The sequence below is a fragment of the Chiloscyllium plagiosum genome, unplaced genomic scaffold (assembly GCF_037043375.1).
Source record: "Chiloscyllium plagiosum isolate Xiang-an unplaced genomic scaffold, Cpla_swu_hap1 HiC_scaffold_12, whole genome shotgun sequence".
Lineage (NCBI taxonomy): Eukaryota > Metazoa > Chordata > Chondrichthyes > Orectolobiformes > Hemiscylliidae > Chiloscyllium > Chiloscyllium plagiosum.
In genome coordinates this window covers 90268944-90293998 of record NW_028270150.1, presented here as the reverse complement: position 1 = coordinate 90293998, position 25055 = coordinate 90268944, and the positions used below count along the sequence as shown (strand labels likewise).

Below are 25055 nucleotides of genomic sequence, written 5' to 3'. Positions count from 1 at the left end.
TTCATATACCCATCCAAATGCCTCTTAAATGTTGCAATTGTACCAGCCTCCACCACATCCTCTGGCAGCTCATTCCATACACATACCACCCTCTGCGTGAAAAAGTTGCCCCTTAGGTCTCTTTTATATCTTTCCCCTCTCACCCTAAACCTATGCCCTCTAGTTCTGGACTTCCCCAACCCAGGGAAAAGACTTTGTCTATTTGTTGTATCCATGCCCCTCATGATTTTAATTTATTAAGTAACTCGATAAGATGGAATTTTGAAGTATTTTTTCAATTATAGAGGGGGGATTCAAACTAAAGGCCTTTTAATATAAGCTAGTCACTGCTAAATCCAATGAAGAATTTAGCAGAAAGCTCTATTGAGATGATGAAAATACCAAGCCTTCAATTAGGAGGAGTAGTTGAGGTCCAGAACTTGGTGCATTGAGAGTGGTAGCTGTGTAAAAGGACTGAAAACACAGAAGATTATGATAATGTAATAAGGGTCACGTGAGCTGTGTACTGGCACAGATTAGTTAGGCCGAGTTGAGTGTGTGTTCCTGGAAAAGCACAGCAGGTCAGGCAGCATCCGAGGAGTAGGAAAATCAACCTTTAGGGCTGGAGCCCTTCATCAGGAATCTGGCCAGAAACGTCGATTTTCCTGCTCCTCAATTGCTGCCTGACCTGCTGTACTTTTCCAGCAACACACACTCAACTCTGATCTGCAGACCTCACTGTCTCCTAGTTAGGCTGAGCACCCTGTGCTGAAAATTCTACATGCATAGGTTGCGGTGGCTTTGCAGATCACCATATTTAATAAATCTTTTGTTTAAACGTTGGTGCTTGTTTTATTTCCAGTTCTGTGGTGTTGCTAAATTCTTGAGCTTCATAAACCTGCAGAAGCCAAACCAGACTCGTTTTAGCTGTTGCACAGCAACATGTGGTTTAAACTGCAATCCCAACTGACTGTAAGAGCAGGAGGAAATGCTGGAAATACACAGCAGACCTCTGTGTAAAGGGAAGGGAGAAAGACACATGGGTCTTTGCCAAAAGTCGGAAGATAATCCGGCTCTTTTGTGTAATGAGAGAGGTAAGATCGCACATCTTGCAATAAAAAAGTCAACTGATTGAATGACACAAATTGTTTGACATGAAAACAGATACCCTCGTTACCCCTCTTTCCTCATCACATGGGGTGCTGTCTTGTTTTTCATTTTTCAGTTCTGGCGTCTTTTTATTTTCTCTACGTTGAACGCTCTATCCTTCTGGACTTTTTTTTTTCTGTCATCAAAGTTTTCAGATGCATTTTCTTTTCATTCCCCAGCCTGCCCTGAGTCTGTGGGGATGCAGGGGTTACTCAGACCGCGTAGTATTGCTGCTGTTTGATTGTTATGTCCCACTGTGGAGGTAGTCACAATGCTGATGAACCCCTTCAGTGCCGGATTAAATACACCCCGCAGAACCCTCCTCTTGACAACTGGTGGGTGTGCATCAGCGGTCTTTACTGTGTGTTAAACTGACTGGATGGGAAAAGGTGAGCACTGCACCAAGGATACACTCTAGATGTTCAAATCCTCCCTGCCATGGAAGTATGTCAAAAGATGTCCAAACAGATTGATTAAAATATATTTGTTTTGGCAGGGGTCCCTTTTGGCAGTATGGAAGCCATCCATTATAAATATATTAATGGACGTGATGTTCAAGCCAGAGTGTGAATTTACATTTGCTTCTGGCGTTCAAATAGAAGGCATATTTCCCTCTTGGCCAAATTCATTGCATTTAAACTGTTCTGTTTGACACATGAGTGCCTGAGTTGAAGTGATGCTTTAATATTTTCTCTTACAGAGGCAGCTTTTAAAATGCTGAACCCCAGATCTGTCCCCAGGTTATTTCGACTGAGCAGCAACAATTCCATCCTTGAATTCCTGCTTGAGGTATGGCTCATAGTATGTTCTGTGTTTTGGGGGGCTTTTGGTGAAAGTGGATAGTTTCTGGAATAGACTTCAGCTTGTGAGACAATGAATAAGGAATAAGATTTGACTTTTCATTGACCTGGATACCTGAATCCCTCCCAGACCTTGTGAGCTGATCTGCCATTCAACAAAGATCAACTGATTGTGATTCTGACTGCACTTTCCTGCCTGCCCCATGACCATTTGTCCTTTTCAATTCATTCATGGGATGTGGGCATCGCTGGTTGGGCAGCATTTATTGCCCAGGCCTGGGGTTGCCCTTGAGATAGTGATGGTGAGTTGCCATCTTGAACCAATGCAGTCCACGTATTGTAAGTAGGCGTACAGTGCAGTAAGGGGGAAGGACTTGCAAGATTTTAACCCAGTGCCACTGAAGGAACGATAGTATATTTGCATGCCAGGATGGTGGGTGGCTTGGAGGGCAATTTGCAGGTGGTGGTGTTCCCACGAATCTGCTCCTTTCACCTTCTGGATGAAGTGGTTGTGGGTTTGGAAGGTGCTGTCTAAGGGTACTTGCATGGTGTCTTGTGTTGGAGCTGCACCCATCCAGGCAAGTGGGGAGTATTCCATCCGACCCCTGACTTGTGCCTTGTAGATGGTGGACTGCCTCGTAGCTCAAAAATGTATCCAATTCAGCCTCATTTCCCCCTCCCCAAGGGAAGTGTGTGTCACAGCTCCTAGCTGGGTACCTGTATACAATACTGTGGACAGTAATAAATAAATGAGGCAAATACACGTTTGGTTGTTGTAATGCTCAATTCAAACCATATAACACAGATTCTTTACAAGTGTTGCTAAGTTTTAAAAAAAAAGGATAAGTATTTGAATAATTGCTGCTTTGCAAAATGGTTAATTTTCCTCATCTCCCTCCAGGGGTCTCCAGAGATCAAGGAACATTATATAGACTCGAAGAAGGAAGTGGATCGTAATTTGAAGTCTGCTTGTGAAAAGTTCATTCAGCACCAAACCAAACTCTTTGTGGGACACCTGGAAGAGTTTGTGACCAAAGTAAGGAAGCTACAGCTTTGTGCTAACAACATAAGAGGAGCAGGAGTAGGCCATTCAGCCCTTTGAACCCAGACCACCATTCACTTAAGTCAGAGCTGATCTTCTACTTCAACACCAATTTCCTATGCTATCCCTATGTTCCTTGATGTTTTTAATATGTAGAAGTCTGTTCATCAGTCTTGAACAAACTCGATTACTGAGATACCACAGTCTTTTGGGATAAAGTCCAAAGATTCATTGCTCTCCAAGTGAAAGAATCCCTCTTCATCCCAGTCCTAAATGATGCATTCCTTGTTTTGAAACTCTGTCCCTTGGTTCTCGACCCTCTCCCCTAACCAGCCAAGGCAAAAGTGAGGACTGCAGATGCTAGAGATCAGAGCTGAAAATGTGTTGCTGGAAGAGCGCAGCAGGTCAGGCAGCATCCAAGGAGCAGGAGAATCGACGTTTTGGGCATAAACCCTTCTTCTCCTGCTCCTTGGATGCTGCCTGACCTGCTGCGCTTTTCCAGCAACACATTTTCAGCCAAGGCAAAAGCCTTCCCTGTCAAAGTTCTGTATTTTTTTCTCTCTTTAATACCTGGAAGTGCTAAACACAACTAAACATTTCTTCCCCCATCACCAAATCACCCTTTTTTTTCATCTATTAACCATTATAAGAATTTTGTGTGTTTTTGAATGAGATCACCCTCTCATTCTTTTAAACTACAGAGAATAATGGCCCAGTCAGCTTAATCTGTCCTCCTAAGACACCCCTCCATTCCAGGAATTAGTTTAGTATTGTAAGTTGGTGTTTGTAACTTTGGTTATAACATGGTGTCGCCAACTGGGACCAATGTTCTTTCACAATGGGATTAAGTAGAAGGTCCAGGGTTGAGCTGACCATTTGGAATACTGGGATGGATACCGAGTACTCTGTCAAGGCAACAGTCATTGAACTGGATAATTGCTGCTGTCATACCAAACAACGTGAATGATTTGTTCCTGTATTGGATTACAGTTAACTACATGAGAGTAACTGCACTGATATTTATTTTCCATGTGCCAGGTTAAACTTATACAGAGTTCTTGGTTATGGATACAAATGGAGGGAACAAGATTTTAACCCACTCCCTGAATGGGATTGGTGATGAAGTTGATTAGAGTTTCTTTGGACTCTTCCCAACTGTTGGATGAAGTCAATGCTGGGAGATTGACCCTTAAGTTTATACATTAGAATTTGGAGCCTGGTATGTAATTGTCATTGTTCAATTTGAGAGTATGGGCATTCATTGTCCATCCTTCGTTGCTCTAATTCAGCAGTTCAGTGCAACTTGATGGCTCATATAATAAAGAGTCAACTGGGTACAGTTAGTAAGTTTGCTGACGATACCAAAATTGGAGGTGTAATGGACAGCGAAGAAGGTTACCTCAGATTACAACAGAATCTGGACCAGATGGGCCAATGGGCTGTGAAGTGGCAGATGGAATTTTATTTAGATAAATGTGAGGTGCTGCATTTTGGGAAAGCAAATCTTAGGAGGACTTTTACACTTCATGGTAAGGTCCTAGGGTGTGTTGCTGAACCAAGAGACCTCGGAGTGCAGGTTCATAGCCCCTTGAAAGTGGAGGCGCAGGTAGGTAGGATAGTGAATAAGGCGTTTGGTATGCTTTCCTTTATTGGTCAGAGTATTGAGTACAGGAGTTGGGAGGTCATGTTGCAGCTGTATAGGACATTAGTTAGGCCACTATTGGAACATTGCATGCGATTCTGGTCTCCTTCCTATCGGAAAGATGTTGTGAAACTTGAAAGGGTTCAGAAAAGATTTACAAGGATGTTGCTGTGGTTGGAGGAAATGAGCTATTGGGAGAGGTTGAATAGGCTGGGGCTGTTTTCCCTGGAGTGTCGGAGGCTGGGGGGAGACTTTATAGAGGTTTATAAAATCATGAGGTGCATGGATAAGGGGGTGGGGGAGTCCAGAACTAGAGGGCATAGGTTTAGGGTGAGAGGGGAAAGATATAAAAGAGACCTAAGGAGCAACTTTTTCACTCAGAGGGTGGTATGTGTATGGAATGAGCTGCCAGAGGATGTGGTGGAGGCTGGTACAATTGCAATATTTAAGAGGCATTTGGATGGGTATATGAATAGGAAGAGTTTGGAAGGATATGGGCCAGGTGCTGGCAGGTGGGACTAGCTTGGGTTGGGATATCTGGTCGGCATGGACGGGTTGAACCAAAGGGTCTGTTTCCATGCTGTACATCTCTCTGACTCTCAAACCAGGTAGGGGCAGCAAGTTTTGTTCCTTACAATCAGTTGGATTTTTACAATAATCTGCTAACTTCACATTCATTTTTACTGACAGCTGCCTTTTATTTCCAAGCATTTTCTGAGTAACTGAGTCCCAGATTTTCATGGAAGGATTTGAGTTTATTTTCTAGATTGTTAATCCAGGCCTCTTGGTTACTAATTGCAATTACATAATGGTGCCTAATTCTTGCAAGTAGTTTAACTTGTATGCAAACATAATTCAGCACCAATTATCTTCTGTGGTGTATTTAAAACAAACTGGACATCACATTTATTTGCAGATGTGTCTATATGTTTGTACTCTCCTGTGATCTTCAATAATGATGAAAAATTCCTGTTGTACAGGTAACAGCTTTAAAAACAATGGGTCATCAGGGCGGGCCGAAGTATAATCTAGCACAGCAGCCATGGGCACACCCAGGTGCGTGTGGTTCTATTCTGTTGGAATTATGTTTTACTTCAGTTCTGCTTCTAGTTCAGGATCTCTTTTGTTTTAAACAATATTACAATTTGATAAGACAAGCTGTTTCCATATGGTGTCCTGGGAGGTGACTTCCTTTATCAAAAGTGAACTTGGCGTGACTGTGAGCTGCATGTTGTGAAGAGCTCGGATGCTATTTCCAATCCTGAGAAAGGCAAGCGTTTTCCATTTGTCTTCATCGTCCGGACCCATATTTGGGGCGGCACGGTGGCTCAGTGGTTAGCACTGCTGCCTCACAGCGACAGGGACCCGGGTTCAATTCCAGCCTTTGTGACTGTCTGTGTGGAGTTTGCACATTCTCCCCATATTTGCGTGGGTTTCCTCCAGTTGCTCCGGTTTCCTCCCACAGTACAAAGATGTGCAGGTTAGATGAATTGGCCGTGCTAAATTGTCCATACTGTTAGGTGCATTAGGCAGAGGGAAATGGACCTGGGTGGGTTACTCCTCGGAGGGTTGGTGTGGACTTGGGCTGAAGGGCCTGTTTCCACACTGTAGGGAATCTAATGCCAACCAGCTAGTTCGACCCAAGCGCACCATTGACTCTGACAGAAGTCAAGAACTTGCATTCTGAAAGAGTTGTTTAAAATCTTGAGGGCATCCCAAAGTGCCTCCCAGTGTTTGCTGCATGTTGTGAAATCAATATCTTCATGTAAGTAAACGAAACAATATCTCCTGATTAGCAAGTATAAGAAATTATCAGTTAATTGTTCTGCCTGAGGGAGCATTGTTAGGCAGAATCCCCGGGAGATTCCACTTTGAACAAAAATCTGAAAGATAACACTGCTGACAGTACACTTTTCCTCAGTACTTCAGGGCTGTCTCACCGTAGGTTATATGTGGGAGTCCAGGAGATAAGGCTTGAACTGATACGCCTCTTAATCATTGAGCCAAGCTGGCCAGTGCTGAATAAATGGGAGCCAGATAGGCGTTTGGTGCAGCAGAGGTGGACATACTGTATTTCTGTCTCAGGCAGTTGTGCGAGAACAAACTTAAAGAATCTTTTTGGTCAGCTGCCTCACTGCAAACAATTGTGCAAGATTTGTGTCCACAATGGTGATATTAAAACACTGACTTTGTTCTGTAAATTTTCAGCAAAAATCAATGATGTTGTGGCTTCTACGTACAAAACAATCAAAGTTCAACTGCCCACAACGTTGAGAAGTCTTTCCTTGTATTTGTCCAACAAGGATACAGAATTCATTCTGTTTAAACCTGTGCGGGTAAGTCGCCATCGATCGTGTAAAGTGCGATGATGTACACTAAATCCAAGACTTTGGTTGAGTTCAGCCAGTGTGCCAATGCTTTAAGGCAGATTTATCTTTGATGATCGGATTGTACCTGATTTGCATCATGATATAACTAATTGAAAAATTGCTACACTCAATATCTGTTAGGTAGTTCAAATGCAAACCAAATTAATTGATCCATATCTCACTCTCCGCTCAGTCATCTGATCTCACTAGGATTACAGGGTGGAGTAAGCAACCCGTTTGGAATCTGCTGACAGCCCTTGGTGTCTGTGGACCCAAAAGAGCAAAATTACGAACACTGAACCAAAGTGTGCTAAGTAGAAGTTACCAGTGACCTGATCAGTATAGTGATAAATGCAATGAAGATAGTGAGTTTAATGACTTCCAATGAATGACAGGATCTCTTTAAAACCTTCTATATTGAGGCTAATTCTACATCGTCTCTTCTAGCTCACTTCTCACCTGATGAAAGATCATTTAACTTAATTTTGGGAATTTTAGATAATTTCAGTTTAAAAGTTTGCATCACTGAGTCTGAAAGGGGACAGTTCTCCTTGTTTTGGTCATTTTGTGATTTTGTCTGATGTTTTGTCTGGCGCTGAAGAGTGCCTTGGGGCATTTCACGATGTTAAAGGCACTATATAAATGTAGACTGTTGGCAATGGCAGCTTCAACCCAGTAAGCTGTTCAACAAAGTGGTCTCACAAGGTTCCTTTCCTTTAACCAAAGCATGTGAATGAAGTTAAACGTCTTCAACTTTCAGGTGTTATGAATGTCCAGCTCCCTGGCAATGTCAAAATTTGCTGCAGGTTGTGGCTTGCCAGCCATCTTTGTTCAGTGATCACTGTTGTAATCAGTCCACTTCCAGGCTGCTTCCTTATTGTTGAGAGAAGCAAGTTGAATTCAGCTTTGCAAAGCCACTACAGTAAACTCAAATACAATTCAACTTGTTACAGATTCCCATGACCTCAGGAGCTGAAGTTGGACAATCGCTAACCAAATCTTAATGCCCAGGCTTAGAAGTGCCCCAGCTCTAATTTCAAGTTATCCATGATCTGTTGTTTAACCAAATATTCCACTTTAAGAAAACAGCAGACGGTTATTCTGAAGTGTTTACTGCATTTTGACCATGTTTGACAATCGTTTTTAAGATGTGGGAATATTGTGTTGCATGTAGTTCTAGTTCCATTGTGGTATGATTTTTTTCTTTATTCATTCCTGGGATGAGGGGGCTGTGCCCATCCCTAATTTCCCAGAGGGCATTTAAGAGTCAACCACATTGCTGTGGGTCTGGAGTCACATGTAGGCCAGACCAGATAAGGATGGGAGTTCCCTTCCTCAGAGTGAACCAGATGGGTTTTTCCGACAATCGACATGGTCATCATTAGACTTTTAATTCCAGATTTTCATTTTTTAATTGAATTCAAATTCCACCATCTGCTGTACTGGGATTCGAACCCAGGTCCCCGGAACGTTCTCTGGGTGTCTGGATTAACAGTCCAACGATAAGTACTGGTTAGTACTGACATAGTTTGAAATAAGACGTTAGCCCCTCAGGCAGCTCACAGGACCCATACTTTATTATGGTGCCCTGACTATTGTGTTACTGCTGGATTTTAAAAATATAACCAGTTTCAGTTAGCCACGATACTGGCATGTCCTTGTCCGGTCCCCAGTTTTCAGACTTTTTTTTCCTGTTTCTTTTAGACTAACGTTCAACAGACATTCCAAAAATTGCATGGAGTATTGCAGGAGGATTTCAGTGGCGAGGATCTGCAGATTATAGCGTGTCCCTCCATGGACCAGGTAAGATCTAGACAGGAACTACTTGATTGATGCGCAGCTTTGTGTGGTCATTCTGGGCCAGGTTTTTGACTCATTAACCCTTTAGTAACCAAGGATGTGTGTTATTATTTACTTGGGCAAACAGAATGGATATGTAATTTAGTTGTGGCATCACTTGTTTGATTGGAGAGGAGTGCCAATTTGTTGTCAAATAAATCCAGAATTCCCTAGACCAATGCTTTATAAGTACAATCTATTTTGAATATTGCTGAAAAACGACATGTTTTGTCAAAGCTTCTCATCAGGACATTTACAAGAGTAGCAATGTCAAGGGAAGAACCATCTTTAAATAGAATGAGAAATGTGTGCTGATTGGTTGGTATGTGAACTTCAGCAAGACTTTTACCAATCAGCACACCCTTCCCATACTGTAGAAAGACATTGCTCCCCTTGACATTGGTATTCTTGCAAATTGTCCTGATGAGTGTGAGATGAAAAGCTTCAACAAAATGTCTTTTGAACAATAGTCGAGTTCTCTGCTACCAAACAACATTCTCATTTGTTACTGAGGAAGTTTATTTCCATGGCCCAGTTGAGTGAAAAGTTTTAAATTAGTCTCCAGTGGCATTGCTCAGGGCTAGTCTTCATCATATATACATCTTTAGTATTTGCAGTGTATTTTGTGGTTGCTAAATAATAATTACCTGTAGCTTTAAATTTCTATGTTGGCAAATGTACATTCATGTTGAGTTAGAAAGTATTCAATTGCGAGTAAAATAGGGATAAAGCATAGAATCCTGAAAGTGTGGAAGAAGGATTTGACCCACCCAGTCCACGCCGACCCTCCGAGTAGTATCCCACCCACAGAATGAATAGCAGATACAAAGAGCATTTGGCCTGACAGATAGATGTTAGTGTTTATGCTCCGTCTGATACTTTTTCAATTAATGGAAAGGGCCACATTGAATCAGGCACAGCTCTTCAGGAAGCTAAATAGATTGCAGGGCCTTGTATTTGATTTAAAGCTTCATTCCTCCATTGCGTTTTAACCTCAGTCAAAGCAAAGAGGCCAGCTCTTCTGAGGCTGCATTCTGAGTAAGGGTCACTGGACTTGAGATGTTCACTCTGGTTTGTCTCCACAGAGGCTGCCAGACCTGCTGAGCGTTTCCAGCAATTTCTGTTTTTGTTTCTGATTTTCCAGAATCCGCAGTTCCTTCGGTTTTTATTTAAGCCAGCTCCTGACTTCTCAAACCATCCTGAAGGCTTGATTTCTTTGTGCATTCAAGAAATCTGTGTTCCAATTTGAAAGTAGGAGATTGCCTCATTTAAAAGAGCTGTGATCTCCTCTGGGCGTTGCTGACTCTTTTCCTAGTCACTGACTCACAGGAGTGATCTGGAGAGGAGAGGGTCAAATTGCAAGAGGTTACTTGGTGTAGAAAATGAAGTTCTCTTACAATTCAAGGCTGGACAAATTGTTGGACCTATTTCATCCTCAACTCCATTAAGTTTGACCAAGTAACAGGTCAGAAATGTGCATATCCTGTCAGAATGATCCTAACTTCATTTCTTCTTTCCATTCAGATAAGTCTGTTATTATCTGCTTCCAACTAGAATCACTGTCAGACACTGGAAAGAGAAAATGGGTTAATGTCCAGCACTTAAACCTGGACATCAACCAGACAAGGGAGAAGCACTGAGCAAGTTGGAAGGTATTTGGAATGAAATTCTTTGCCAGACGAGAGGTTCGGGGATTACTGACTCCAATTTTAGCTCCTGCAGAACGTCACTGTCTAAAGGCCCATGGCTGTTTGCTGAAGAATTTGACCGTAACTCTAGTTACCACCTCAAAGCTACAGTCCAGTCTTAAACTGAGACACCTGTTTGCAATTTCAGGTAGAACGTAACCTGAGCTATTGTCAGAAAGAAACCTGCCTGCCAAAGACTGTGCTTCATCACTGAGGAGGCTGGGTTACCTGAAGTAGTTGCTCATTTCATGAAGCCTAAGGCATTTTTTTTTTTTGCTTGTCTATACGTGTTTGCATATTTTCTATACTTGGTATGGCACTGCACATTAAACAGAGGGAATGTGATTGAAATTAGTATGGAAATGGTGTCGGTTGCAAAGGTTATGTTAATGTTGATGTGATATTAAAGGGAGCTTTGAAGAGGTCTGTACTGGAGCACAGTTTAGAGTGACTCCCCTTTGTGTATTAGCATTGTGCATTCTGCAAGGTCTTTTTTTTTTAAATCCCCCTTTCTGTGCAATCTAAGGGTTGTTAATCTTAGGAAATGGAGCACCTCTCATTTCAGATATGCAGTGTACCTCACAATTATAACACAGATGTACTGTTAAGTTCGTTCTGTCACCGTACTATCCTTCAGCTACTTTACCACAGAAGTGGTGCATTACTGTGACCTTTTCCATTGCCTAGCTTTTTGAGTCAAGGATTAAGGTCATTGGCCAGCTAATGTCAAATTAACAACTGGATTGGGATGACACAAATTCATGTCACTTAAGCATTAAAATAAAGAGGACACCCGTATCAGTCTGAGCTGTGGTTTAGTCATGTTCCCAGGAGTAAAGGATTGGCATCTCAACATGATGTAAGTTTTCTCCATCGTTTTACAGAAATATTACCATCAAGGTGAAATGGGAGTGTTGTTTATGCATCATGGCCCCAGCCCAGCCCATATATTGGTCAGTAACAGGGTTTTTCTGTCCTCAGACATTCTGCTTTAACTATTTTGCACTGATTCATTGTAAACTAATTGCTTTGGAACCACTTTTGTAGGATCTACAGTCTGCTTCACTCTCTGTGCAGCACCTAGCCATCTGAATGCTGAAGTGTATGCATGCAAGTCACAGTTACAAACACAAGTTGTAGCTGGGCTGCAGATTGACTCCTGGATGGCTTTGTGTGGCAGTTTTCCTTAGCAATGAATTTTGTTTATAAATCACACTTCCAGATGCAGAGATTTGCATTGTAAATGTACAACTGAAGCCAGTCTTGCATCTCAAGTCTCAAGCTTCATCACATTTGTGTGTTCAAGATTCCTTGATGGATGATTCAACATTATCTGATTTAATGTTAACCGCTCAAGAACAAACTGTTAAGTGAACGTGGGTAAATCTGGAATAAGGTCCTTTATTGATGAAACAATTGTGTGACCCTGATCACTGCTGTAAGTTGCAATGTGATTTGTCTGAGGATTTGAATGCACTGCGATAAAGTTTAAGTTAATAAACACACAACAAAGATGAAACCCAAACTACTGATCCTGAAGTAAATGCATCAAATTAATTTGCAGTTCATCATTGAAAACAACAGAAGTTTCATTTATCCATTTCTGTGTTTTAAACCTTGAGCTCCACTGTTAATTGGGTCAGCGTCTGATACGAATATAGAAGGAGCCAGTCAGTCAGTCCTTAATTATTGTATCTCCTGCCTAGACAAATGCTTTTTATCCAAGATTCTTGAATGGGAATGATGAAACCATCATATTGGAGTTGTGTGTGGGGGAGTTGAGATCATAGCTGAGAGCCAGCAGTAGTGAAATTCAAATGATTTGGAATTGAAATATTTGTTTCATGATAAAGGCCTTCACTTATACAACTTCTCATATCCTTAGTGAGTAACTCTGCATGGTCTGCAGGGAGCAAGAACTTTCAGGGGTTGGTCTTCGCTGAGTTAGCTAACCTAAGGGAGTGTGGTCAGTGAGTAAAATGATGAGCTTCTCCTCCCTCTCTCGGGTGAGTATATTAGGGAATGATACTGGAGGAGCAAAACCCTATGTAACATACAGTGGGGAGCATAAAACATCCCTAACCCATTTAAATTCAGCAGTGATCTTTTTCAGATGTCGTTCAGTTTGGGAGTGAGAGTTAGATATTCTGTGGGGTTAAAAGTCTGAACCTGATTTACTTTAGCAGTAGTGTCCATGAGTTTTCAAGTTCCGTTGATGCCTGTTCCAACAAACAGATTTGTGTTAAAGCAGCCTGACGTTGTGTAACATGAATGTATATGTTGTGAAATAACAATGATTTTATCTACAAAATAATTGGGGGAAATGCACGATGTACATAATTGGTTTCCTTGTATGTAATTAAATGACATTTTACTACAGTGTATATAATGGGGGCCAGGGAGGCAACAATATATTTGCTATGAAAGGTATACCTGCATTTTATATTTTAGAAGTTTTTCTAAAAAAAATTGACTCCTAGTTGATTCCTTCAGTAGTCAATTCCAGAGACAGTTAGCGACAGTTAATAAAGCAATCCAACTTATTGATTCTGATTACATTATTTTGGTTTGCTGAAGTGTTTTAAAGGGTTTACATATGTAAATTGTATGTATATAACAAGAATAATAATATAAACATGCTTGCTGCCACCACCCCCTCCCCATTTTCTTGGTGCAATCTGATAGTTTTAATAAAACATTTTCAAATAAGTGTGTGCTGCTTTTGAACTCATCCCCTTGCCTTAAGCTGTGTGCAGAATGGTTTTAACTGATATAAGTACTCCTTATGTTTCAATTGACAACAACTTATAAATTGCCAGTAAAGTAAGAAAGCATTTTAACAACATCTAAAAAGGCATAAAAGAAAATAAAATAAGGAGCCATGTGAGATGTTAGACCACATGATTAAAGTGTGGACTGAGAGGTTTTGTGGAGTGTTTGAATATAGAGACAGAATTCCAGACATTAGGGCCTAAGCAACTGAAGGCCAGGGTTCCAACTGCTGAAATGATTAAAATAAATTGGACAAAAATTGATTAAAAGAGGGCAGAAAAAGATAAGCATAGGTTGGGTTGTGAGGCTGGAGTAAATTACAAAGTTGAAGCCATGGTAAGATTTGAAAGCATGCAATATAATTTTTACTCAAATTACTGAATGAAACATTACTGCTCATTGCCATCTTTATTAACGTAGGCTAATGCAAAGAGCAACTATAGTAGAAAAGTCGGGAATCAAATATATAAACAATGCTGGAAATATTTAATTCAGGAAGACCACTTGACACATTTCAAGTCTCAGTCTGACAGGAGTTAGAGATTTAACAGATTTTAAGCATTGCTGGATAACATTACATTTTATCAAAGCTTTTTGTCCTGCTCTCATCAGGACCACTCACAAGAATACCTATTCAAGGGGAAAACCAACATTTGTGTTGTGTGAGAGTGCTGATTGGTTGGCAAGTGGACTATAATTGGTAGAGGTGTTATGAAGAATGCATTAATTAATAACGATAGGTAATTACCCAGCTTTGTTTTCATTTAAACCGAGCAGGTTAACTTTACTTGGTCAGGCATTGCCCTGGGAAATGAGCTAATGGTTCACTGTTATCTATTTTGTTGAGTTGAAACAGGGGCGATACGTGTTGTTTCCATCTGCAAAGAACAGGGCCCTGTGTGTTTTAACATATGTAGCTTCCACTACATGCAAGTACGCCATACTGCAAGCCAACTGAATTGGTTGTCAGTGGAATTCTTCGCACACTGTTATCTAGCAAACGTCCAGTTTTAAGCAAGGAAAGGGGCAGGGCTAAAAGGCAAGGTCTGTGATAGGGTGAAAGACAGGAGTGATTAGGTTATGGGACAAGTGAAAATAAAAACAAAACTGGAGGAAGTGTAAATAGCGACAGCGGAATCACTACCCACAGCTGCTGTTTTTTTGTTTAAAAGAGGGAGCAATGGCCACGATCTGAAATATTTGAACTCCACATAGGGTCCTGGTCCTCGAGCCTCTATTGAGCTTTGTTGGACTAACGTTGAAGGTAGAGGTCAACATGGAATGGAGAATTAAAATGGCAAACAACTGCTAGCTCAGGTTCCCGCTTGTGGACTGAACAGGAGTGTTCACCAAAGTGATCAGCCAATGTCAGGTTGGTCTCCCTGGTGTTGGGCAGGCTGCACTGTCAGCAGCTAATGCAGTGTTCTCAGTTGAAATACTCCCAAGTAAATCACATGGAAGGAGTGTTTAAGGCCCTGGATTGGATTAGAGTACAGTGGACCTACACTTTTAGAATCATAGTATAAAGGGAGAAGGTAAAAGGTGAACAGTTACACACTCGGAACTCGCATGGGAAGGTGTGTAGGAAGGGTCGAGCTTTTGAATACAATAGAAGAGTAGATCAGACTGCTGTAGTGAGATTGCCCCTCAGCTCAGTGGTTAGCACGGCTGCCTCTCCATGCTAGAGACCAAAGTTTGATTCCAGCCTCGGGCGACTGTGTTGCACATTAGACAATAGACAATAGGTGCAGGAGTAGGCCATTCAGCCCTTCGAGCCTGCACCACCATTCAATATAATCATGGCTGATCATTCCTAATCAGTATCCTGTTCCTGCCTTATCTCCATAACCCTTGATTCCACTATCTTTGAGAGCTCTATCCAACTCTTTCTTAAATGAATCCAGAGAGTGGGCCTCCACTGCCCTCTGGGGCAGAGCATTCCACACAGCCACCACTCTCTGGGTGAAGAAGTTTCTCCTGAGCTCTGTCCTAAATGGTTTACCCTGTAATTTTAAGCTGTGTCCTCTGGTTTGGCACTCACCCATCAGTGGAAATATGTTTCCTACAGCCAGAGTGTCCAATCCTTTCATAATCTTATATGTCTCAATCAGATCCCCTCTCAGTCTTCGAAACTCCAGGGTATACAAGCCCAGTCGCTTCAGTCTTTCAGTGTAAGGTAATCCTGCCATTCCAGGAATTGACCTCGTGAATCTACGCTGCACTCCCTCAATAGCCAGAATGTCTTTTCTCAAATTTGGAGACCAGAACTGCACACACTACTCCAGGTGTGGTCTCACCAGGGCCCTGTACAGCTGCAGAAGCACCTCTTTGCTTCTAAAATCAATTCCTCTTGTTATGAAGGCCAGCATGCTATTAGCCGCCTTCACTACCTGCATGCTTACCTTCATTGACTGGTGTACAAGAACACCCAGATCTCTCTGTACTGCCCCTTTACATAAATTGATTCCATTGAGGTAGTAGTCTGCCTTCTTGTTCTTGCCACCAAAGTGGCTAACCATACATTTATCCACATTAAACTGCATCTGCCATGCATCTGCCCACTCACTTAACTTGTCCAGGTCACCCTGTAATCTCCTAATATCCTCATCACATTTCACCCTGCCACCCAGGACACAGACATTCTCCCCGTGTGTGCGTGGGTTTCCTCCCACCATCTAAAGATGTGCAGGTTAGGTGAATTGGCCATGCTAAATTGCCCATAGTGTTCAGGGATGTGTAGGTTAGGTGCATTCGTTGGGGGAAATGTACAATAATAGGGTAGGGGAATGGGCCTGATTGGGATACTCTTCAGAGGGTCAGTGTGGACTTAGGGATTCTATGATTGTGAAGGGACTGTGTTCTGTGGTGGCATTATGTGGCACTGGTGGAAATGCTGCAGGACATGAAGTTGTGGTTTGTGGTGGGTGGAAAGTGAGGGCATGTAGTACTGTAGGAGAGGGGATGAAAGTAGATGTGGTGAAACTTGGACTGACAGTTAAGCACTCCATGGTGGAGGGGAATCCTTGTTTGAGGAAATGGAGGACCTTATCAGAAGCACTGAAATAGCAGATGGAATTGCCAGATCATACACGATGGCAAAACTGCGAAAAGGGACTCCATTCCATTATTGTCCATATTCAAAGTTTTATGGTGAGTTAAACCCATTGATGTCTTTGTGAGGGATCTTGGTTGTCCTTAATCATAGTAGAATTAAATGAAAATGATTGCATACTTCAAAACATTGATTTCGTGAAAGATATACAGAAAACTGAGTGGAGATGGGCTATATCTTATAAATATGAGCTAACATCATTGTGTTTGATAAAATCCATTTCCTACTTGTTATCAGTACTTGTGTTAGCAGCCAGTTAGCTTATGAACAGGTGTTTTCTTCTCCAGATATGTAAGTATAATAGATGACGTGTATTCCTCTGTATATGCATCTAATGGTTTATTTCAGGTCATGTCAAATGTACATCATAGTTAAAGCCATTTGCAGAGCATGTAAGTTGAGCAGTAGGTAGCGTATGATTGTAGGAATGTTACCAAACTAATAATGTAAAAACCATAAACTAATGATTTAGCAACACGAGTTCACACCCCATCACGGAGTTAAATTCAGGTGATTAAATAACGTAAATAAACCTGGCCATAATGATAACCATGAGACTGTTAGATTGTTGCAGAATTGAACCTAGTTTACTGTTGTCCTTTGGAGCAGCAAATCTGGCGTCCTTACCTAGTGTGGCCCTGCATGTCTTTCAAGACTCACTGCCACTTGGTTGATTCTATACTACCTTCTGAAATAGATTAAGCAATTGAGTTGCAAAACACTTGTGAAGAATGGAAAAAAAACTAGATGGATCATCAGACCTTCACCAGTGCACCACATAACTGAGGCACCTCCTGCCCATTTAACCCTACGATATCCTTGTCACTGATGTTTTTGGGCTTGTACTAAAGATTGCAAACCGACTGCTTAATCTTGAGGAATGCTTTGTAGCAGCAAGGGTACGGAATGTGGTTCCCTCTGGAGGACTTCAGTGTTTACCAACAAGAATGGTTTGGTAGTGATGCATTTAACTGAAGAAATGTAGAAAATAGGAGTAGGCCATTCAGCCCTTCAAGCCTATGTTGTGGAGAAAATGTAGAGAATCACCAGGAGACGCAGAGAGTTCTTCAAGAAGTAAAGTCTTTTATTTGCAAATGAAAAACCATGACACTGAGAAAGCAGATTCTCGAATGCTCCCCAGCCTCAGGGTCTGAGGTTTTTTTATATCATGTTTCTGTTAGTTTATCGGCATGTCCAACTGTATTAATCAAAGTACCTCACTCTAGCTATACAATAAACCAGTGATGTTAGTTCCCATTATCTCTTTAGTTGTACATTCTACTTAATGTTATTCTAATGTCACAGTTATATATTTAGTGCTAACTCTTGCAACAATGGTCTTTCATTCCAGACCCTACTTAATATTTCCTAAAGGCATGATTAGGTATTTATTATCACCTCTGTTACAGTGATCTTCCATTCCAGACTAACCTGTCATGATATTTAGCTATTCCATCTATTACAATAGTCTCCTGACTCAAGGTGACTCTACTTGTCATGTCCCAAATATTTATGATCCCAATCTTGTCATAATGACATTAATCAGGAAAACTAGCTCTACTAACTTATCTCATCTCACCATAGTGACCTTTCAGTCTTAACCTTTGCTAATTGGTGTAAGAGCGTTCCACTATGGTTATCCCATCCTGCCTTCCACAGACCACAGATTGCCAGTGGGCTTCATGCTTTAACCCTTCCCATGCTTTCATGCTCTTTATTTTCCATACCTGCTCCACCATTATATTCCATGCAGTATGGAAACAGGCCCTTCGGCCCAACACATCCACACCGACCCATTTTCCCTCTGACTAATGGACCTAACACTATGGGCAATTTAGCATAGCCAATTCACCTGACCTGCACATCTTTGGACTGTGGGAGGAAACCCACGCAGACACGGGGAAAATGTGCAAACATTACCCAGACAGCTGCCTGAGGCTGGAATCGAACCCGGGTCCCTGGCGCTGAGGCAATAGTGCTAACCACTGAGCCACCATGCTGCCCATTCAATATGAATCCTGGCTGAGCATCCAACTCATTACCCCGTTTCCATTTTCTCCCAACATCCTTTGTCCTTTTAGCCCTAAGAACTATATTTTAACTCCTTTGTGACGACATTTCAGCCTCAACAGTTTTTTCTGGGGCAGAGAATTTCACAGGCTCACTGGGTGAAGAAATTTCTCCTTACCTCAATCCTATATGCCCTCACACTTCAAAGTGTGATTTCTGATTCGAGACTCCCTGTCATCAGGCACACCCTTCCTGCTTTTGTTCTGTCTAGTCATGTTACAATTTTAGAGATGTTGATGAGATCCCTCCCCTCAATTTTCTAAACTCCAGTGAATATAGTCCCATGAAGGACACAGCTGCCAGACTACACAGCTGGAGAGTGAAATATCATGAAGTAAAATTCTATTCAAGCTTGTTATCCCCTACCTCCCATTCTCAAAAGCATCTATCTATGATACAGGAGAAAGTGAGAATTGCAGATGTTGGAGAGTCAGACAAAAAGTACGGTATTGGAAAAGCACCCACACCATCCACCTTCTACCTCCCCTCCCCACTCCATCCCCAACCACTATTTATCTCTCAGCCCTCTTTCCCCTCCACATTCCTGATGAAGGGCTAATGCCCGAAACATCGACTCTCCTGCTCCTCGGATGCTGCCTGACTGGCTGTGCTTTTCCAGCATCACACCGTTTGAATCTATCTGTGAAATGCCAGATCTTGTGCAGAGGGTGAACATTACATTGTGTTGTGTGGCACTACTAAATGGGGTGGATTCAGAACAGACGTAACTCAAAACTAGGCATCCGTGAAGCGGTGCCAACTGGCAACAGCATTGCATGTTGCTACAAAAGGGAGCACACCAATATCGAGCAGTTGGTTAGATGGCAGTGCAACAAATGCTGGATTTAAGCCATTTCATAACCACCAAACCTCTACTACCCCGCCTCATCTACCCTCATGGATGGTTGTAGACAGTTAAACAACAAAATTGGAAAAAAATACTTCATGCCGCCCCCCCCCCCCAAACCCTGAGCAGTGACAGCGCCCAGTGAGTTTTAAAAAACCATACGGGTGAAGAGCTTCCAATAATCTTCAGCCATGTTCAAGATCCATCTTGAACTTGTGGTGATGTACAATCACCTCATCGGTGCTCAGTTTTGATATCCTGTAGTCCCTAAAAGTAGAGGGGCCAGGCTTTAGCCAATTCAGTGTCGTCTACATAATATCGACAAACAGTTCAGACACTGGGTTTTGGCCTTGAGAATATCCCAGCAATAGCACCGCAAAGTTGTGCTCCTGAACTAATTAGCCTAGCAGTTCCAATAGAATCACAATAGATTCCTGAAGAAGGGTTTACTCCCGAAACATCGATTCTCCTGCTCCTTGGATGCTGCCTGACCTGCTGCGCTTTTCCAGCAACACATTTTTAAGCTCTGATCCCCAGCATCTGCAGTCCTCACTTTCTCCCAATAGAATCACCCTGGAATTGACCTGACAATGTGGAAACAAATCCAATCCTGCCCCATTTTTGTTCCACAGGAACAGGAAGAGGCCATTCTGCCTGTTGAGCCTGCCCGGCCATTTAAAAGGGTCGTGGCTGATTTGAACGCTTCAATGCCTTTTGTTCACACCATTGCCAGAACCTTGTACGCTATTGGTAATCAGAGATCTATCAATCCTCACCTTAAGCAAACTTAAAGACTCGGCTTCTCGGCAGTAGAGGATTCCACAGGTTCACAACCCTCTGATTATCAGCAAAGTGATGGAAGCAGACATTGACAGTGGCACTTACTCAGCACCTGGCCCCTGATCTGATTACAGCCCTGGTCCAAACATGGGCCAACATTTAACAGCATGTGGCAACCAGAATTCCTAGTAAAATCAAGGTCACCATTAATTGAAGGGGAGCCCTCTGCTGGTTGGAGTCATACCTGGAACAAAGAAAGGTGGATCTGTTTATTGGACGTTAGTTGTTCTCAGCTGCAGTCTATTGCTGTAAGAGTTCATTCTAAGTCCAATCACTCTGAAATGCTTCATGAATAACCTTCCCTCCATCATGATGTCAGGTCTGCTGATGATTACCCCCAGATTATGAAAAAATCTGTGCCCAAATACAGTTTTGCTATTTCCCAGGATTCCTCGAGCAGCAACATCCCAGTTTGAGTTAATAAGTGGCAAGTAATGTGCATGTTACTAAAGTACAGGGTCTTGATAATCTCTCACAAGGGAGAATCTAACCATTTCCCCTAGACAGCAATGGCATTGTCACTGTTGAATTCCCATTATCGACATCACAGGGTGAGGGGAGGAACCAGATATATAAGTATTAGTGAGTTTTGAGAAGATTTGTAGCTCTGGAGGTTTGAGGTTCTGGATGTAGGTTTGCAATATAAATATTGTGGTTATGACAGCAGATTAGAGAAAATCTGCAGTGGGTAACTCACCTCCTGACTCTCCAAAGCCTGTTCCCCATCTATATGACGCAAGTTAGGTGTGTGATGGGATATACCCCACTTACCTGGATGGGTGTAACTCCAACAACATTCAAGAAGCTTGACACCATCCAGGACAAAGCCGACCCCACTACAATCTTAAACAATCACTCCCTCCACCACTAGTGTGCATCATTTACAAAACTCACTGCAGAATCTGGCAGAGATCCCTTCAACAACACCTCCCAAACTGATGATGTTTTAGGGAAACACCGCTGTCTGCAAGGTCCCCTCAACTATATCACTTCATCATCACTGTCACAGGGTCAAAATGTGGGAAACTCTTCCCTTACAAACTGCAGATCTAGCTACATCATATGGACTTGTTCATAATGGTAGTTCACCACCACCTTCTCAAATGAAATCAGTATTGATTGTGTCATGACGTCTTCTTCCCAGAATATCACCAGAGTCTATCAGAAACCGACCTACAATAATTCATCTATTCACAATTTCAACAATATCAATGAAATGTAAGCACCAGTTTCCTGACAGGTTTGAAGGTGGCTGTTTTCATTCTTCAAATGTTGGGTAAATCACTTACCCCTTCACATATTGCGACTTCTGCCAGAGCTAAAATCCAACCTCACTTTATGTTGAAGGCACGCAGAGATACAGCACACTCGGGGGAAAAAGAGCTGTTCACAGTCTATTCTTACTCCCGCAAAATGTAATTGTGTGTCCCCTGGTCTTCCCCAGTCTCTCGATTTGGAATAACTTTATCAATAAATAAAGTGGCTCCATATCTTTAATCGTATTTAAGTAGCTGAAGTTCTTGAAGTTCAATATCATTCTTATAGCTTGAGCACCCTCCGCTGTGAATGTGAAGGTTGTGAGTCCAAGTCCAACTATCTGACTAGGCTGACCCTCCAGTGCAGGACTGAGGGAATGCTACACTTGCAGAGGTGTCATCATTTGAATGAGATATTAAACTGACGCTCTGACCGCCCTTTTAGTGAACAGTCATGATGGCACTGTTTCAGAGAGAAGTTTTCCTCAGAGTACTGACCAATCAATCTACATCATAAAGATGTCATTATCGCATTGCTGTCTGTGTGAGCTTGCTGTGTATATAGGCTGCCACATCTCTTGCAACAGCGACTGCCCTCGGAAAAACTTGTGAACTGGGATAGCCCTAGATTGTGAAAGGTGCTATGTAAATACAAGCCTTCCTTTCTTATTCCTGGGGAAGCAGAGCTGGACATTGCATTCCCAAAGTGGTCTAACAAATCATCGGTATAAGGACTGAATGGTGTCTATTGAATGGTTGCATAGGTATAACTCAAACGCAATCCGTTTGCTTTGACTACAACTCTCCTGCATTGCTCATGAGCTGGCAATCTGTACAAAATAAAATTGGGCTCTTTTCTCAATCGCTCAGTTCACTTGCCTGTCCATGGTGAGGATAGACTGTACTGGATTCACCGATATACATGATGTTGTAGTTATATGGGCTAAATGCATGTACATTATCTTGTAGAAAAACATACATCTATAGTCCCACCCCTAATAAGCTAGAAACACTTGGGTTGTTTTCTCCCTGGGAGAGGCTGGGGGGAGACTCGGTAGAAGGCTATAAAATGATGAGCTGCGTCAGTAGGATTGACAGAGTCTTTCTTTCCCAGAGTTGAAACGTCTAATACTCGGAGGCATGTGTTCAAGGTGAGATGGAGGGAACTTCAAAGGGGGCAAGTGTTTTACACAGAGTGTGGTAGGTGTCTGGAACGCACTGCCTGGGGTGGTGATGGAGACAGATACGATAGGGGTTTTTTAAGGGGTTTTAGAGAGCACAGGAATATGCAAGAAATGGAGGGGTATGTGCCCAGAGCAGGCAGAAGGGGTTAGTTTAATTTAACATCATGTTCGGAGCAACATTGTAAAACTAAGGGCCTGTTCCTGTGCTGTACAATTCGATGTTCTTCTATTCACGATTTTAGTATTACCTGCAAATTTGCTGACCAGAATAAATGCTAAGTTGCATCTCATTCAATTGCAACTGTAGGCTACTATTTCGGTCACGTTCAGAAACCTATTGACACTCAGTCAGAGACCAACCAACAAACTCAGAAATCTCACTGGTTCTACTCAAGTGTAAATAGACAATGGCGTGATTCTCATTGATGGCATTCAAGTAGATGACTTAGCGAGCATCTATCTGAGGTCATTAGTTCTGATGCAGCACTACGTACTGAGACCACCAGAATCAATATGGACAAATTCATATTCTCTGCATGAACCTTGTAACAGGAACTTGGTGAATGGTATCAGTTTTTCTTTCAGAAGGGAAAGCTGTTCAAATTAACGCTTTTGCCGAAGGATGTTGCGAATTTTCTGCCTCATGGCCTTGAGATATTTCCCTTCCATGACGTTGTTTGATTCTAATTTGTGGAAGTATTCGAGGTCCCTCAGCTGTGTTGAAGACAGAAAGAGAGAGAGAGAGAGAGAGAGAGAGAAACATGGTAAGGAATGTTTAAACCTCACTGTTGTTTCGATTATAGCATTGGGTGCACCAACATGGTGGGGGAATGAAACTACACCACCGAGGGGAGCATTAATCAAGGGGAACACAGTTCACAAAATCCACAAAGCTGATCCGGAGCCCAGCTGAGGAAAGATCCCACACGGGATTGCTGGATTCATTCTTCAGACTGACAGCCAAGACTGTAACTTGTACGGTCACAGGTTTAAGAAGCAGCAGTGACGCCGTTATTGTTCACAACTCAAATACCACTAAAACTGATAAAACCATAAGACATAGGAATGGAAGCAAGGCCATTCGGCCCATTGAGTCCACTCTGCCATTTAATCATGACTGATGGGCATTTCAATCCCACTCTCCTCGTAGCCCTCAATTCCTTGCGAGATCAAGAATTTATCAATCTCTGCCTTGAAGACACCCAATGACCCAGCCTCCACTGTGCTCTGTGGCAATGAATTCCACAGGCCCACCACTCTCTGGCTGAAGAAATGTCTCATTTCCGTTCTAAATTGACCCCCTCTAATTCTAAGGCTGTGCCCACAGGTCCTAGTCTCCCCGCCTAATGGAAACAAATTCCCAGGGTCCACCCCTTCTAAGCCATGCATTATCTTGTAAGTTTCTATTAGATCTCCCCTCAACTTTCTAAACTGTAATGAATACAATCCCAGGATCCTCAGTCAATCATCATATGTTAGGCCTACCATTCCAGGGATCATCCATGTGAATCTCCACTGGACACGCTCCAGTGCCAGTATGTCCTTCCTGAGGTGTAGGGCCCAAAATTGGACACAGTATTCTAAATGGGGCCTAACATATGATGGGTGACACAGTGGTTAGCACTGCTGCCTCACAGCGCCAGAGACCCGGGTTCAATTCCCGCCTCAGGCAACTGTCTATGTGGAGTTTGCACAATCTCCTCATGTCTGCGTGGGTTTCCTCCCACAGTCCAAAGAGGTGCAGGTTAGGTGAATTGGCCATGCTAAATTGCCCGTAGTGTTAGGTGAAGGGGTAAATGTAGGGGAATGGGTCTGGGTGGGTTGCTCTTCAGAGGGTCGGTGTGGACTTGTTGGGCCGAAGGGCCTGTTTCCACACTGTAAATAATCTATCTAAGTCTAATCTAACTAGAGCTTTAAAAAGTCTCAGAAGTACATCACTGCTTTTATATTCCAACCTGATCTCCATGCTTTTAAAATATGTACTAATCCCCCATAGCTGACGGGACTAAAAATATTTCGAATCACAACATTTCAGACATCTTTTTTAAACCCGTAGCCGTGAGTCTGGGTTCAAGGCCACTGGTTCGGGAAAAGTCAAGGTTGTCAGACTTGACCTTCTTCACCATATCATTTAAGTATCTTTATATTAAGATTAAACATTGCAATACCTGGTACAGGCAGATTTATGAATGTCTGACTTGCACACTTGGACTTAATGAATGCGATCCCATATCGGGATGTAATTTTAAAGATGCAACATGCATTTCCTGTACTCAGAACGAGCCACATTGTCCTGCATTGTGATTTGTATACAAATTGCCTTGCAAATGGACACAAGTGGGAACTTGTTCACAACCTGGGGACTGCCTGTATTCAGGCGCCAATCTGATTGTTACATTGTTGAAAGACTATTCCGTGATCTCGACTGGCTCATGCTAGTCTGGCCACTACACACGTTTCTATGTA

The 25055-nt window shown here is 42.4% G+C and overlaps 2 protein-coding genes across 2 annotated transcripts in view; one reads left to right on the top strand and one right to left on the bottom strand.

Moving 5' to 3' along the window:
• cog3 (component of oligomeric golgi complex 3) overlaps positions 1-13217 on the top strand; it is a 74856-nt gene extending 61639 nt beyond the window's left edge. Inside the window, exons 18-23 of the mRNA XM_043700324.2 lie at positions 1829-1917; positions 2830-2964; positions 5593-5668; positions 6821-6948; positions 8686-8784; positions 10345-13217. Coding sequence (XP_043556259.2) covers positions 1829-1917; positions 2830-2964; positions 5593-5668; positions 6821-6948; positions 8686-8784; positions 10345-10374 — 557 coding nt within the window. The 3' untranslated portion in view covers positions 10375-13217. The remainder of the gene's footprint in view (positions 1-1828; positions 1918-2829; positions 2965-5592; positions 5669-6820; positions 6949-8685; positions 8785-10344) is intronic.
• A 3738-nt stretch (positions 13218-16955) lies between these two features.
• Positions 16956-25055, bottom strand: part of LOC122554924 (glutamate-rich protein 6-like) — a 54468-nt gene continuing 46368 nt past the window's right edge. The window contains exon 11 of the mRNA XM_087993054.1: positions 16956-23303. Within this exon, the coding sequence (XP_087849180.1) occupies positions 23193-23303 (111 nt within the window). The 3' untranslated portion in view covers positions 16956-23192. The remainder of the gene's footprint in view (positions 23304-25055) is intronic.